This window comes from Epinephelus moara, chromosome 8, assembly GCF_006386435.1.
Source record: "Epinephelus moara isolate mb chromosome 8, YSFRI_EMoa_1.0, whole genome shotgun sequence".
In the NCBI taxonomy this organism is placed as follows: domain Eukaryota; kingdom Metazoa; phylum Chordata; class Actinopteri; order Perciformes; family Serranidae; genus Epinephelus; species Epinephelus moara.
This window is the reverse complement of record NC_065513.1, coordinates 4,064,054-4,080,902: the sequence shown is the minus strand read 5'-3', so window position 1 is coordinate 4,080,902 and position 16,849 is coordinate 4,064,054. Positions and strand designations below refer to the sequence as shown.

The following is a 16,849-nucleotide window of genomic DNA, read 5'->3' as shown; positions in this document are numbered from 1 at the left end:
CGTTGATTTCTCCCAAACGACAGCCCCCAGAAAGTGGAGATTGGTCAGAGTCGAAAGAGGCGGAACCAAAGATGGCACAGACATATATATTACTCATGACCTGGAAGTATTTATTCATTTATTTGCGGGTAAAGGTCAAGTGTCCGGAATACCGTGATGTCCGGAATACAGTGAGTCTACGTGAATACAAAAAACAAGCTAATGATAAAAGTGACAAGTGTGCATTGAATGTGCAAAACTAAAACTTTCCATGAAGAAACACACTGGTGTCAGTCTCCAGCTTCTGCAGCAGAGCATCATTCAGGTCCTTGCTGTGTTGCTTTGACCTCAGCTGCTGGATGGTGTTGGCGAGGTGCAGTGGAGTAGCGACGTTAGCTCGTAGTTAGCATCGTCTTGTTCGATGGCAGATAACTCTGTAGACCACATGAAAAACAGTGCGTTAAACAGTGACTCGTCCACTACACATTATACAATGTTTAGCCAACTGAAAGTGGGGCTGGTAGGTGAGCCCATGGCTAAGTAACTTGCTTACGTTAGCTAATGTTAGCAAGGCTAACCTGTTGATCAGTTAACATTAACCCGAGCAGACACCACAAACAATAGCTGTGTCCCAATTTAGCGCCGCATCCTCCGAGGGACGCGGGCCCTAAATTGTGACACAGCTGTTATCTGAAGAAACTGGTAACACTAAACAACTATGTGCAAGGCGAAAATGTTTGAAAAGAAACTTACCGGGGTCCGTTTGTGGCAGCGTTACGCTTTTGTCCACCATCGCTTCCAGCATTCATTGCAGCGGCTGGGCGGCTCAATAACCCCGCCCCCTTCCCCGTGACGTATTGGTTCTTTCTTCTAGTCCAGCAAAGAACTGGTGCCACTCCGGAACCAGTTTTTCTGGCCCAGAGCCAGTTCTTTTGCCGGTCGAAACAGGAAACCCGGTTAAGTTAGATTAGCGTGTTTATGGGTTTAATTCTGAGCCTTCTCTTTCAGAGGGATGGGCTGACATTGTAGATGTTGTCAGATGGACTGCAGAAGACGACCCTGGCTCTTGTAGCCATGCAGGTAAACAAATTAAACTCCCTAGAGAGGAATGAATATGCTACGGTGTATGTTTAGCAATCGTGACAGTAAAAGATTTTTCCTTCTGTATTTCAGACAGTCCCAGGTCATCATCTGAAGCAGTTCCTGGATGAAGTGGGACCTTTTCCCGGAAACACCTTCTCTGGTGTAAAACTCAGCAGGAAACAAGTGGATGATGATGATGATGACTTCCACAAAGTGAACGATAAACTAATCAATGGCTTCTGTGACAACCTCACCACGTGGCTTGGCAATCTTGATATGGGTGTCTTGGAAGGCTGCTGCTACCACGTTTGATCTAAGCAACTGGCCTGAAGACATCACTGACCTGGCCACCTTTGGTCTGGCCGATGTTGAGACTTTTGTCACTCACTTTCAGAAAACTGATGGGTTACAGGGAGGTTTGTGGAACACTGTATTCACGAGCAGTCAATCTAAGTAACAAAACTTTTGAAAAAGCCAAATGAACTCAGATCTCTCATTTTTATTTAGAACTCAACTATTAGGGTTTCCAATCCTTTTTTCCTGTTTTTGACAATAGTGGTTGCATTAAAAATCAATATGAAAAGGAAATATGTCCTTATATTGTGTTTTCACCACCATTGGTAGGCTGAATTCTCATCACGAGTGAATAAAGCAGCTAACTCTGAATCAATCTGCTCAAATGTTTAAGTTCAAATAACTCATGTTTGTCTTAGTATGCCATTTTGAGGAAATGAGTTTCCCATGATCCTTTGCTAAAGGAAATAATAACATACTAGAGTGAAAAGAACGCATCAGAATTCTTTAATGTTGAAATAATGATTGATATCTGGATGTTGCAATAGGTGCATAATTAATAGAATTATTAACTTCAGTGAGTGCATAATAAAGAGTTTATGAATGTCAACAAGACACTGTTCCCACTTTAGATCCAGTAGCTGCAAAGATGCATTATGAGCTGTTAATAAGTGCATATTAATAATTTATTAACCTTTATACGACACTGTCCCCACTTTAGATCCAGTAGCTGCAAAGATGCATTATGAGCTGTTAATAAGTGCATATTAATAATTTAATAACCTTTATACGACACTGTTCCCACTTTAAATCCAGTAGCTGCAAAGATGCATTATGAGCTGTTAATAAGTGCATATTAATAGTTTATTAACCTTTATACGACACTGTTCCCACTTTAGATTCAGTAGCTGCAAAGGATCATTATTTACTATTAATAAGTGCATAATTAAGCATTTATTAACTGTAATATGGCATTTATATTAACTTCTTATAGTCTCATTAATGTTAATAAACACCTTATTCAAATAGACGCGAATTTGTGCCGGCGGCGCGAATGACGCGAATGGCGCGATGCGAATGAAGCAAACACGCGAAATTCGCATCATTCGCCTCTTCGCGCAAGTTCAAAATATTGAACTCGAGCGAAATATTCGTTTGATGCTGTGTCGGGGCAGCCTATCAGCGTTGAGATTTTCCTGTCGTCACCGACGTCACTGACGCGCTGCTGCCGTTGTAGTAAACAACATTCATTCAGGCGACATGTGACTTGCCAGATACAGTGAACATTTATTGATTTTCACACGCCAAAAACTGCCAGTCTCGCTGTAGTAAACAACATCCATTCAGGCGACATGTGACTTGCCGGATACAGTGAATATTTATTGATTTTCACACGCAAAAAACTCACCGCAGAGAGATGGATATTTATTTTGGTGCTAATATTCAATGCAGGCTCCACTTCACCGACGGCGACTGGGATGCTCGCCCTCACTGCAGGTGTCTGAGTTATGGAGAACGCAGGTAGCCTTCACACACTTCTCTGCCATATCTGGATGGACCTCAATGGTCAACAACTGCCCCGCGTTGTTCCGAAAATGGAGGACAAGCTAATAATAGCTGTTTGTGGCCACCCTGAGCTTTATGACGTTACGTCCCCAAATTATAAGCTTCGGACCAAGAAAGACCTGGCGTGGAGGAAAGTGAGTGAGGAGGTCGGTCTACCTGGTAAGTTTTGAAAATTGATTCCAACTATCGGCTGTACGTTTCTATCAACAAAGTTAGCACTCGTTTCTATCAACAAAGTTAGCACTAGCATTAGCCCCAGTTAGCACAACTGATGTAGCTTGCTTTCTGGCTGGCATACTTGTCTGATTTACTAGCGGTGTGAACACACTGTTACTCACGCGAATGACTCACATGAATGTCGCGAGTAAAAACAAATATTCCAGCGGTCAAACTCGCGCGAGTAGAGCGAGGCGAATATTTTACTTGCGCCCGGTGTGAACACACTGTTATAAACCAGTAATAAATGTGGTTATTATTCTATAATTAACCCTTATAAATTATAATTAATGTAAATAGACATTTTATTAATATTTAGTGTAGATTTATAAACTGTTACCAAAGTTTCTATTAAGTGCTTATTATGCTCCTATAAGCAATAATAACTCAGTCAGTTATGCTGTAATAAACACTTAGTCTAGTCTTATTAATATTAATAAGCATCTTATAGTTTCTTTTAAGTGCTCATTAACTGTTAATTAACCGCTTATTTAGCATTAATTAGCACTTATTACAGTACCTTAATATAAAGTGTTAGCCCATTTTTTTATTTTAATGTCCTACTTTTAGCAGGTTAATCAGATCCATCTCAAATTGTTCATAAATGTGCTAAGACCTTGAGGATACTCAGAAATGAAGCTTTTGAGTTTTCACCGAATGCTGTTGTTGTGGCATCGCACTATTCCCCAAAAAACAGGAAGTTTTTAAGGGGCAAGGGATGCTTGAAAACCCATGAAACTTGGCACACACACCAGAAGTCCTAAAATGTTTTATCTGACATGAATTTTTGATGAATATTTAATCCGATTGACTTTACATTTTGTCTGTACCATCTTAAGACATTAGACATTAAAAGTTACTGAAAGATTGAGTTTTTGTTGAGCCATGTGACTGTGGCGAGGTGTCAAATGCCAGTATTACGCCACCAAACAGGAGGTGGTTTATAACTCTCGCACACATGGTCCACTCTGCCCCAAAATTCACATTTCATGAGGCTCCAGGCCTGAAGCCAACTACATGCACATTAGGTGTCATGGTGATTGCGCCACCTCCTGGCAACAGGAAGTCAGACAATTATCTTTTGATTAACCTGGAATTTACATGGTGTGGTCTACAATTGATTAACAGTAACATGACATACAATTAGTGTGTTCTCCAGTGCCACATAGTGGATACATAAAGTGGTGCAAAATGTGAAACAGGTCATTCCAACACTCACAGTCTTTGAAGGATGTAACATCTTACTCCTGCGTGCAGGGTCTGACTTTCACAAAAATGAACAGTGGCATCTACCGGTGTCCTGCCAGGACCCCCAAGTGCTAGGGCCGGATCAACGCTGCTTGCAGCTTTTATTATTATTATTGTTATTATTATTATTATTATTATCAATTCAAATGTAACTGATTTGTCAGTTAGACATTCCTTCTGTGAACTCTACTGCAGCATGCTATAACAAAATAGGTTAAATGATAATTCCTATGTTATGTAACTTGAAAATAGTAACTTCAGACAGCTTTTGCCTCTTCATTCTCAGCATGTGTTGTGTAACTGATTCTGAATGACGAAGACAGTTGGAGAACAAATAAACAACAAAACAGAATGTAATGATTTTTTTCTTTTCTCATGTTTTTCCCAAATGATGTACAAATTATTAGGCATTATATTTAATCAAATGGCCTCTACCTTGTAGGAGGCAATTGAAACTTGATAATTGGCTTTTAGGCTTACAAAGAAGTGAAAGACTGAAAGAATCCAGTCTTTCAGCAGCAGAATTATATTCCTGGCAGTGTGAAGAAGGCTTTAAACAGCATTTTAACCTTCATCTGGGGTTCACGGAGGGGTCTTGACTCTTGAATGGTTTCCTTTCACAATAATGACCACTGTACATTAAACTGCATATTATTACATGGCTTCTCAGTAAAGAAAATCCATAATTTGACACGAAATATTGATTCAAAAAGGATTATTGACCTAAAAAATAGTTAATTGCTTCATTAAGCATCTATGATCAGAACTGTGTCTATAGCAACAGTCTGTTATTCATAGCAGTTGTCTGCTTAAAAATAACCAATCAGAATCAAATATTAAACAGAGCCATTTAATAAAATACAATAAACCAGAAAGACTTTCTTTTTTTTTCAATCTGGTCAATAATTTCTGTGGGGTTTAGGTTTGTATTTGTGGTATTTGGATTCAAGGCCTCAGTGTTTCTAAAATCCTATCTATGGCCCTGAGCAGAAATGAAATAGTTGCACTTATGTTTCTGATACAAATCAACTTCTGATTGTCACTGCATTGATAGATTTAATATCAAACTAAATGTTTGAAATCATATATATATATATATACATATATATATATATACAGTATACTACAGTTTTTATTTAATCAATCCCATCACTTCATGCAGGCTACATCATAATGTGTTTACCTTTGATTACAAAAGAAAATACATCCAGCCACCAAAACCACTAATTTTCTATCATCAATATGAACAATTAGAAATCAAACCCTGTTGTGTTTTTGTGGACAGTTTATGAGGCTCACCTCTGCTGCTCCTGCAGATGAACAATAGTGGATCGGAGCAGTCTCTCAGGCCGAACACCGGTAACTGAGCTGACCAGCCCTGCAGAGTCCTGCAGCCCTGCAGCTCCATCTGCTGGTGCACTCCTGCTCACACAATCATACGATCACACATTCATACACAAAGTGACACAAAAGACAGGAGTCAGCTTATGTATGTCTAAATGTCTTCATGGGTAGAACAAATGAACAATAGATGAAGTAAATATGAGAGTTAATTTAAAAGAACAATGGCATTTAGGAACCTCAAGAGACATCAGCAACAACTTGAAACTCTTCAGATCTGAATTGTTATTGTTAAACAAAAGTCTGACTGCATGGATCTTGTAAGAGGAAGAAGAAACAGTGGGAGAGTTATTGTTCACCACTGTTTGGAGCTCTGTTCTTCCCCAAGCTGGCCCCGCACTGCTGAAGCAGTGGGAATCCCCTCCATCCATCCCCACCCTCCCTGCCTCTCTGACTCACTTTCACTGCCCTTCATTTTTTCGGCCAGTCACCTGGTCAATGTATTTGTAGAGGCGTCTCTACCTAAGACTATTCAGTCTCACACTGTCTGGGTTTACAGGCCTCTTTAGAGAGGAATTCATCTTTATTGACACCAAAACTAAGACACAGACAACTTAGAGCAGCTGCTGGATAAGTACAGTAATGCTACCTAATCGATCTGGCATCAGACACAAGGATGCAAGTTCGACACAAGAAGTGAGAAAACACAAGAAGTGAGAAAACAGGGCAAGAAAACAAGAAATAAATGGAAGCTGTCCACAGAGAATACCACAAATGAAAATGAAATATGGACACATACTATAACAAGAATCTTGAAATATGAAGAAAGCAAGTACAGACCACACACACTGTGATTTTAATATGTAGAATTAATAGTCAAGTTAGACGTCAGAAATGTACCACAAAAGCTACAATACATACAGTGATACCATCATATACTGTTTGCAAATTTGTGTTTTCTAGAATAGCAAAGGCGTGGTCTGTCTTACTGTGCCTCTGATAGGCTCACCATGATATTCTTTAAACTTAATCAATCCAATCAACAAAGCCAACAAGTACTAGCCAATTATAGGAAGAGTGAGGTGGATAAAAAAAAATCAATCAAGACTGCAATTAAAGTAAAGAGTAAATAAAAAAAACACAGTCTATACATTGTTCTAACATTGTACTCACAGAAAAAAATTGCTAAGATCTGGAGCACAACATCGCCACAACAAAGTCCAACAAGGCAAGAACAAGTTGTCAGACAGGTTGGAAACAAATCAACACTTTATCCAGATTATCTTAAAGGTAAAACTGAAGGTAAATGCACCTGAAATATCTTTAAAGATCTAGTGTGTAGTATTTAGTGGTTTCTAGCAATAAGGTTGCAGAATTGAAACTTTTCCTGCGTGCCAAGGGTGTAGGACAGGGGTGTCCAATCTTTTTTGAATGGAGACCATATTAGATCATATAAAAATACCTGGGGGCTAGCTGCTTAAAAGAAATGAGACACAACTGTTACAACTTTCAGTGAAAAAGTATTCCACTTATAGAAAGTCCCAATGTCCTCAAATGAGATGATAATAAAACCCAGATGTCCTAAAATGAGACAATAATTAAGTCCCAATGTCTTCAAATGAGTACTTTCTAATTAACAGCTTCTTAGCTTGTTCCTTTTGCCAAAATTGGTCAACATATCAAACTACAAATATTAATAGCTACACATAATACATAAATAAAATTAAGGTTTCAACCATAAAATCTGATCAGTTTCTGTACATTGTCCACTTTTGTGGACACGATCGGCTATAAAATGATTTGCAAAGATGGCTGCCACCTTTTTTTTTTTTTTTACATGTATTAGTGTATTGTGCTTTTGCTACCACTAGATGACACATAAAAGTGTCCACAAACAAGGACAGCAGGTCTAAGTTAAGTAGAATGAAGTATAAGTAATTCCAAATGTAATGTCTTCATATGAGGACATTATATTTTGGAATGTCTTTTTATCAGGACTCAGGGTCGTAGGGGTATTGTAAACACAATTCTTATTTGTAGTTGATTATAAACTAATGAAAACATATTTATGAATATTATATGGACTAGTAGCTGGAGAGGTGCCACTTCACCTCCTGGGCACTGCAGAGGTGCCCTTGAGCAAGGCACCGCACCCCCAACATCACTCTGACATCTCTCCACTTAGTGCATGTATAGGTCATGTTTGCGCATGTGTGTATTTCGGACCTGTGTGTAATTGATAATGGAGTAAAAAAATTGAATTTCCCCTCAGGGGGATTAACAAAGTATATAAAAAAACAAAACTGAGTGCATACACAACTTTGGTCGTCAAAGTTTAACCAGTAAGTCTGTGAAACTGTTTGCATAATATGTTGGTTTTGAAAATAATGTGGTGAGTGCATATAATTACAGAAAGAGATGTTGCTAAAACCACAAAAATATGACATAAGTTGTAATAAATCAGAATTATCCTATAAGAAGGAAACCCTATTAAGAATGACCAAAAACTCCCATTGTGCGACATGTGAACTCCACTTGACTACCTTTATTAAAGTGAGTTTGTCCTTTGTCCAACAAAGGTTTGGTTGAGGACTGAGGACCAGTGGTCTTAACGTCTTTCCAAATGAGGCATTTGGTTGACCCTTTGGAAAGGATCAATCCTAGTTTCCCATTAGGAAAGGCTGACTTGAAAAATACAGCCCATGAAATGGGACTCAGCAGAATGTTTATCTTACCTGGGCAAAACAGGAGGGCCTGCACTTCTTTGACCACTGGATGACTGCTTAGGTGGTCAAGATCCCAACTGAAAAGCACTTCCTGGGTCATTGGTGAACACGTGTTGAGGGCACGGACATGCTTTGTTTCCAGAGACATATTCCAAATGTTCAGATCAGTGATATTTCCAAAGAAAGGCTCTGTGAAATTCCCTCCAAATGAATCTTGGTCCTGACCCAGAATGAGTATGCCATCCCCATAGATATTCCTGGAAGTGTCTGTGCCTGAGCCCATGTCCTTCCTGTCCCCATCCACATAGATAGCCCAGTGGCCACTGCTCTGGCGCCATGTGACACAGATGTGATGCCAAGCTCCATCATTGGGGAAGGATGCCTTATATGGAAGGTGCTTCCCGTGAATGATGAGTGCCAGGAGGATGCGTCCCTGTATGTCCACTTGACCTCTTAGCTGGAACTCATTGGTAAAGACAGGCGCAGCGTAGGAAAAAATGGTGGACACCTCATTCCAATCTTGGTTCCACTGAACTCGAACACACACACTGACGGATGACAGGGAGGGAAAGGACATGTTGACACGAGCAAAGCCGTCATGGGATTCCTTTGGGAAGTTCAGAGCTGAGAACTGTAAATCTAAACAAGGGCAGAGAGGGACAAGTGATCAAATTTTATGTTTCTGTTTTGTATTTCCTAACTTGCTTCATTAGCTTGTAGTTCCACTGATTGCACTCACACTGTTTGGAGAGAGCCACAGGCTTGGAGGCTGCTTTGCTAGGATCTGTGACCCAAATAGGCAAGCGAACTCCAGTCTGCCGAAGCAGCTCCAAGGCTCCCTCCTGGTCCTCTGACTGTTCCACATTGGCAAGGAAGCTGAACTGGCCTCTGCAGAAGCTTTCAGCCCTGGAGAAGGCCAGTGAGTCATTGACCAGCTGGAAGGCCGAGTGGGACGTTAGATGGACCAGTCTGAGTTGTGCTTGAGAGTCAGACACAGAAAACAATCACAACAAGCATGAATGAAAAATAGTGAGGCATCAATTATTAACAGTTTTTGATGGGTCGTGCATGGCCAAAAACTCAGTATTGAAAAGCTGGCCACTAAATGACCTTTAAAAGTGATCAGCACTCTCACCATGTGAATCCCCCACTCTATCTGGCCCAGTATGTGTTGGCTCACTCTCACATACCACCTACAGGAGGAAAGTCAAATTTACTGTAATATTTTGGCAGTTGCATACATAAGTTGGAGTTTATCTGGCATTTGATAAAAAATGTTTGTGTGTTTTTGAGAATACATATTTTTTTTAATTTAAATATTACAAAGTCAGTGCACTGAGTAGCATTTTCAAATAAAATAAATCTTAACACAAGTTCAAAATTCAAAACTATTTTGCATGTCTCTTGTTATATTATGTAGTGTAGTATGGCAATTACCATGAAGGAGAAGAGTATGAGTCCAGTATGCAGGGCTCCGGTCATCTCTAAGCCAGTGTTGTCTCCAACTGAAATAAACCATTGACCTTACCTAGAAAATAATATCTCTACTGGATCCAGAGGAACTTCACTTTACAAAAATGAACAACAAGCAAACACAACAACCTATTAGTGTGTCACTCTTCAACAGGTTGTTATTAAAAATTCTGGAGTGAATGTCCCGATTCATTATTGCACTCTCCCCATTTTCCTCAGAAGCAGCAGAAAGTCTCTTTGAGTAATCTGGGAAAAAACTCCGTGTGTGGTTTGATCAAACCCAGATCTGTTCCAGACTTGTCATCCAGTACCTCTGCTTTAATATCAAGCATATCCAGTATTTCTGGTCTCCTGACTGGGAGAAAGCCAGCGATCTCAGTGTGTCTGTCCAAGAGTCCTAGTCTGTCTCCTGCCTCCTTTCAGACCCCCAACCCCTCCCTCCCATTTTAGTGCCCTGAAGCCACTGCCTTTGTCATGCAAATGCAGTATTTTTTTTTAAAAGAACCCTACTTACGCAAGCAGTGTCAAGCATTAGGCACAGAGAGTTCATCAAGAGCAGCAGGACGGGAGACATTTTTACCACATAATCCCTTTTGATGCCCTCTATAGGACTCTATAAATTTAATTAGAATATCTGTTTTATTGCTGTACCTAATAGGTAATAAAAGATTCGTACTACTCATGTAATCATTGTATAGTAAACTGTAAAATTTGTCTGTTTGGATGTTGGGATCTGGTGGTTTGTCCAACATGCTTGAAAAGTTTTTGTAAGTCTTCTGACATCAAATGCTTCTGTGTTCACAGTAGTAATTGTAAAGGTCACAGATATAAACGTAAGATCTCAAATCTATATTTGGGCAAAAGAGAAAGAAGCCACAGTGGGGCAAGCAGTTAGTGACTGACTGATATACAGTAAAGACACCTGTCAGTCAATTATTACAATCAATTTTCCATCACTGATTCTTCAATTTAGAAACAGCATGAATTATAGCCCCTTTCTTCCAAAATTAGCACTTAAACATGGTAAAACCTGTTGAAATAGGCTATAGACTCCTTTCCCATTTCCAGTTGACCAGACTATGTACACAACTCTGGAGCAGACGATGCCTCTATGTTTTTTCCTGGTGTTACATTCAATGTCATATACAGGCTGAAAAACAGGTTAGTAAACGTAAAAAGCAGCATGGAGGCCAATGAAAATGAGATGTTACTGTGGTTACTTTTTTAAGTATATCTCTTACTTATTTAGTCTCTCTTTCAAACTCAAAGCAGACTAATTTGTATCGATGTTTGAGCACTGCTTGGACCCAGATGAACAGTGTTTTGTGGCGGCACGTCATTGCATCATGCTGGTAAAGGGGCTAAAATTAGCGCGTTTACGTGGATGTTGTATTTCTATCATTGCTGACTGGAGCCAGAGCTGATAAATACCTGTGACACTGCAGAGATTGTATGATTGTAACCTTTTCCATTACAAACAATAGCCAGATGTTAGCAGGTGTTCGTGTTTTTTTTTAGACTGTAGAGTGTCATCATACTGAACATGGCCTTACAGCCTCAAAGTCGTCAAATACCACCGTTTTGTCAGTGATTTGAGCATCAGACACTGTAACAAAAAGGCACCTTTTGCAGCACTATGATATGCCACTGGGCGGTGACACTGTATAACGCTGCCAGACAACGTCAGTTAGAAACACTGACTGAGAGAGTGAGAAAAAAAGTGACAGTGATTCCAGCCCATCTCATGCTCCGCCCTGTCTAGCTCCCAGGCTATGCAACTGAGCAGGAGTTCTGTTACCTGTTTGCCTTTACACTGACTGATCTCAGACAAATACCACTGCTTTGTCAGTGATTTCAGCGTCAGACACTGGTGGTATAATGGTATAATGGTGGTATAATATGACACCCAGCAGTGTCACTTTGGATGGAACCTTTCGCGGTGTTATGATACGCCACCGGTCAGCCAGATGGCACCTGTTGTGGCAGTATGGGACAGGTGGCGTCAGTCAATAATGGTAAAATGGTAAATGGACCTGCATTTGTATAGCCCCTTTCTAGTCATCCAACCACTAAAAGCGCTTTTTACACTACGAGTCACATTCACCCATTCACACACTGTTGGCCAAGGCTACCATTAAAGTTGCCACCTGCTACTCAGTTTTAACACATTCACACACTGATGGAACAGCCATCGGGAGCAGTTTGGGGTTCAGTATCTTGCTCAAGGATACTTTAACATGCGGACTGGAGGAGCCTGGGATCGAACCGCTGATCCTTTGATTTGTGCATGACCCGCTCTACCTCTGAGCCACCGCCGCCAATAATGCAATAATGCAGCCAGGTGGCACCTGTTTCCACGATATGACACGTCAACACGTTCATCCCATCACATATTGCCGCTTTTTCAGTGGCCTTTCACGTCAATCAGATGCCTCCCCTCTATCGAAAAGCATCATCCACCAAATAAGACAGCAAGCACTGATTTATGGTAAGTAACATTAAAGCTAACGCTATAAACTTTAAAATATCTTTGGTCTGGCATGTTACAGTTACAGCAAGTTAGCAGTAAATGCTTGCAAGCTAATGTAACATTAATGTTACAGACAACATGTGGAACAACTGGTACCTGAATGGGATGATCAGTGCAGTTGACTATCAATACTGAGCTCAATGCAACAAGTGAAGTAAGCTTGTCCCAAACCTAGAACAGTCTACTTATCAAGATGCAGTACTGAAATGTCAAAACTGTAGTTTTATTTCATCTAAATGTTAGCAAGGCTAAACTGAAATGCTGCAGTATTTTATTAGACCTTCTACAGTTTCTAAAGTTTGTTGTTATGTTTAAAAAAAGACTACAAACTATGAGGCTGTGATTAAGTATTGACTTTAGCTATCAATTAATGTCTTAATGAAAGATAAATAAAAAATAGTTACAACTGTCTCCTGCTTTCTTTCACATGGTATTCTACACACAGGTAATTGCATACTTCTTTCTGGTGCAGAAATTCGCTTCGCTTTTTATTTACTCATGTTGGCACAAAGTGGTGATTACATGCATTTTAATGCATGTTACTCTGGGCTCATTTCACATTAGAAACAGCAACTTTGTGCACTAATTACTATTTTTTAAGTGCCCCCAAAATTCAGATTTTTTTTATTTTTTTTAGTCAGTGGGGAAAAAGTTGCCCCCAAAGTTTTTTTCTAATTAACTAAACTGTCACAGTGTAGAGCTTAATTAGTTACAGTACATCGTTATCACAGTGGGCACAACGCTTTAACATAGGGTGACCATATTTTGATTTCCAAAACAGAGGACACTCGGCCCGGCCACGAGATAGCCTGCTTAAATGATACTCGCAGTTTACTCAAAGATGCCTTATAATTTTAATATATTTAAAGTTTATATGTATGGATAGAAAATTCAGTTATATTACAAAATAATATCTCTCAAAGACAGAAATTCAGATAGGCCCCAATAGGGGACACATACACACACTAGAGTGTGGCGATCCGAGCCCGACGGTACCCGACGGGTCGGGCCGGGTTTGGTCAAAAATGTAGCTATAAATTGTATTCGGGCTCGGGTCGGATTCGGTCAGCTTTCAGTGAAAATGTAGTGTAAAAATAAATAAAATCCTATTGTCTGTCCTGTTTATTGCTTGGGCACTGTTATTTACGTGACAACACCTGAACATAACACACACAGACACACATTGGCTGTTTGTTTCTACCTCTCCCCTCGCTGGAAGTCTCGGACCTCCAGCCGCCCGCCTCCGCCTTGATTAAACGCTGAAAATAAAATAAAAGAGGGAGACAGGTTTTTCCTATTTTATCTTATTTTGTTATATTTCTCCCTCTCCCCTCGCTGGAAGCCTCGGACCTCCCGCCGCCCGCTCCCGTCTCAAACACGGAGGTCTCCCTCTCCGCGGAGCACCCACGGCACACGCCCGGCCTGTTAAATAGCCTGTAACCATAACAACTGTGTGACACAAACTCAGTGCTTTAGTAATTAAATAATGTCGGGCTCGGTTCGGTTTCGGACATAACAAAACAGAATGACTGTCGGGTTCAGACAGAAATATGCGGCCCATGCCGCACTCTAACACTAACACAAACACACACACACAAGGAAAACCGGACATTATCATCAATTTATAAACACCCCCCGGACGCCCGGACAGGACGTGAAAATTGGATATGTCTAGGCAAAAGAGGGCGTTTGGTCAGCCTACTTTAACATTAACTTCTTATCTAGTGTGGTTTTACACACACCTGTCTAGATGGACTCACACACAGAGACTGATGTACTTGGGAGTGAGACTGCAGGAGTAAAGCCTTAACATCTCTAATGCCCAGAGGCCAAAGATCCAGACAAAGAGTGACTGAGACAAAGTCAACCATTGGTATTCCACTGAGGTATCCACTCTCAGTGTGAAAAACTAGACAAGAGCCCAAGGAACAAAGGCCACAGCAGACTGAGACACTTGGACATATCTTTCCCTTGTGCCCTCTTCTTCTATCACCTGTTCATCTTACTAAACAACAGCTTTCTCCTTCAATCATGCCAGGATTTAGACCCTGCTCTGAAAACACAAGCTTTTACTTGCTGGTGTTTGCATTGAAGAGAATGAGCAGGGAACAGCAGATCCTCAAAGTTGCAGATCCTCTGCAAGTACAATCAGGAGTTTATGTCCTTAAAGAGTGTCAGTTATGGATGAAAAAGAAATGTTTAAAGGTGTCTTAGCTCAGTGTAACTTTATTACCAGCTTAAATAAAGGGCTTAAGAGGTCAGATCAGCCAAATTACAGAAGAACATATGTTTTCCTTAGTTGTAGTGCAGGGGTGTCCAAACTTTTTTTGAATAAGGGCCAGATTAGATAATGTGGTATTTTACTGCAAATGGCAAATAAACTGACTATGACTATGACTATGACTATGACTATGAAAATACCTGGGGGGCCGCCTGCTTCTTGCATCATATGGGTCAAAAACAGCTGTGGTGCTATCTAGCAGGAAGGAGGTCATTTACTTGTTTACTGTCCTTCTGTTTATGAAAGCATATTAATTTGCCGGCATAGTTCCTACTCGTTGTATGATTACAAACTATATGATTGTCCTGCCATTGCAACCTGGTCTCACTCCAAAGCTGTCGAAAACCGCCACTTGGTCAGTGACTTGCGGTGTCAGACACTATGAAAAACGCTGTCCTTTCATGTCGGCATGATATGTAGCCAGTCACTGTTTTTGTTTAATGGCCTCCAGTGGTGACAGGAGGACATGTGGGGGGATAACAACAAAAGTTAAGGCAATGGAAGTCCAAGTAGGAGGAGTGGATTGGTCCAACAACTATCAACTTTCAGACAGGAGGTTGGTGTTCGCTTCCCGTAAGATTGTGAAGCCAAACCCTGTTCTTATTTTCTAAACCCAACCACATGCTTTTGTTGCCTAAACCCAACCATGTGCGAGTGTTGGCAAAATGTAACCATGTGCATTTGTTGTTGAAGGAAAAAAAAAGTTAATTTGTGGTGTTGTACTAATGTAGTATGTTTATTTCAAAATAAACTGTATGCAGACTGTACATTTCCTGTGAAAAAGCAAGTGTATTTTGAATACAGACAATGCACATAACAGGCCGAAGTTGACACGGTGTCTCAAAATGTTAACAACCATTGCACCCAGGGTACTGGAGACACACTGGTGGCCGAGGATACCATATAATAGTGGTTCCCAACTGGTGGGTTGTGGGTCCATTCTGAATGGACTCTGAAGTGACTCATTAACATGTCAAGATTGTCAAAAGCATACTTTATTTTTTAAGTGTAGTGAATTTTTGGCAAAGACCTTTTATTTTGAAAAGCTGTTTCCTGCTGTAGAGTGAGTGAATAACAGACAACTAATCACAGAAACTGCAAACTAGCTTGATGACATGGCCAAACGCAAGTATGATGCTTTGTGGACCTTGAACTAATGACTAAGGAGCAATCTGGACCCCGTGGCTGGACAAGTTGGGAACAGTCTGCTGTAAGAGTGAATGCAGCACTACGAATTATCACCACTAGGACCATTACTGAGATGGATCAGCTGATGTACAACCACAGCAGCAGTGATCCTAGAGATTCTTGGCTACAAGATGAACACAATGAGCCACAAAGAGAGCTACCCTCCAAAGAGATACACATGAGCAGTAAAAGCCAGAAGAATAAATAGGCTGATCTCCACCGAACCATCCAAACAACGGCACGTAACACATAACAACGGCAGAAATTCAGAAGGCTTTAAGAATAGCAGTTTAGCAATTCTGTTTGTCCGTGAGGGGGAGAAATACAGAAGGGATAAGTTAATAAGGAGGCAAGGGTGTTGACAGGTGACCCTGTACCGAATTATTGGGCGCAGGATATTATTTTATTTTATTTTGTTTTATTTTAATTCCGTTTTTGCGAGCCGAACCATATAAAAAAACCTAGTTCCCCGACGGACATAATTGAGTGACGGACCGAGTCCGACCGCAAATCTCTGCTTTCACTTTGTGCAGCGCATTCTCGCATTTTGACAACATGGCAAGTGAGCCCGACGAACCTGAAGACCCACCCGCAAACTTTAAGTCCTCCGTTTGGGAACACTTTGGTTTCAGGGTAAAATACGAAGATGGAAATAAACAAGTTGACAAGACAAAAGCAGTGTGCCGACACTGCAGAACAGCGGTCGGGTATGTACTTGGAAACACCCCAGATAGCACACATACATCTGGCCAACGTCGGCCCGATGTATCAAGTTTACATCGTTAAGACGTTTGCCAAGACGTCGCTGAGACGTTGGCCTTTAATCGAAAATGACCACCACGCGACATTCAAACGATTAATAAAAAGCTGCGCTCAGTAGGCGCTCCTTCATTAATATTCATATGCTTCGTTAACTACGACCTT

General features: G+C 40.6%; 1 protein-coding gene across 2 annotated transcripts in view; it reads right to left on the bottom strand.

Annotated features, from left to right (window-relative positions):
- adgrd2 (adhesion G protein-coupled receptor D2) overlaps positions 1-10,325 on the bottom strand; it is a 153,628-nt gene extending 143,303 nt beyond the window's left edge. For both annotated transcript variants that reach the window (XM_050050313.1, XM_050050312.1), the window contains exons 1-5: positions 9,891-10,325; positions 9,589-9,646; positions 9,193-9,432; positions 8,463-9,092; positions 5,686-5,808 (exon numbers count right to left, since the gene is read on the bottom strand). In XM_050050313.1, coding sequence (XP_049906270.1) covers positions 5,686-5,808; positions 8,463-9,092; positions 9,193-9,432; positions 9,589-9,646; positions 9,891-9,935 — 1,096 coding nt within the window. In that variant the 5' untranslated portion in view covers positions 9,936-10,325. The remainder of the gene's footprint in view (positions 1-5,685; positions 5,809-8,462; positions 9,093-9,192; positions 9,433-9,588; positions 9,647-9,890) is intronic.
- Between the last annotated feature and the right edge of the window lie 6,524 nt (positions 10,326-16,849).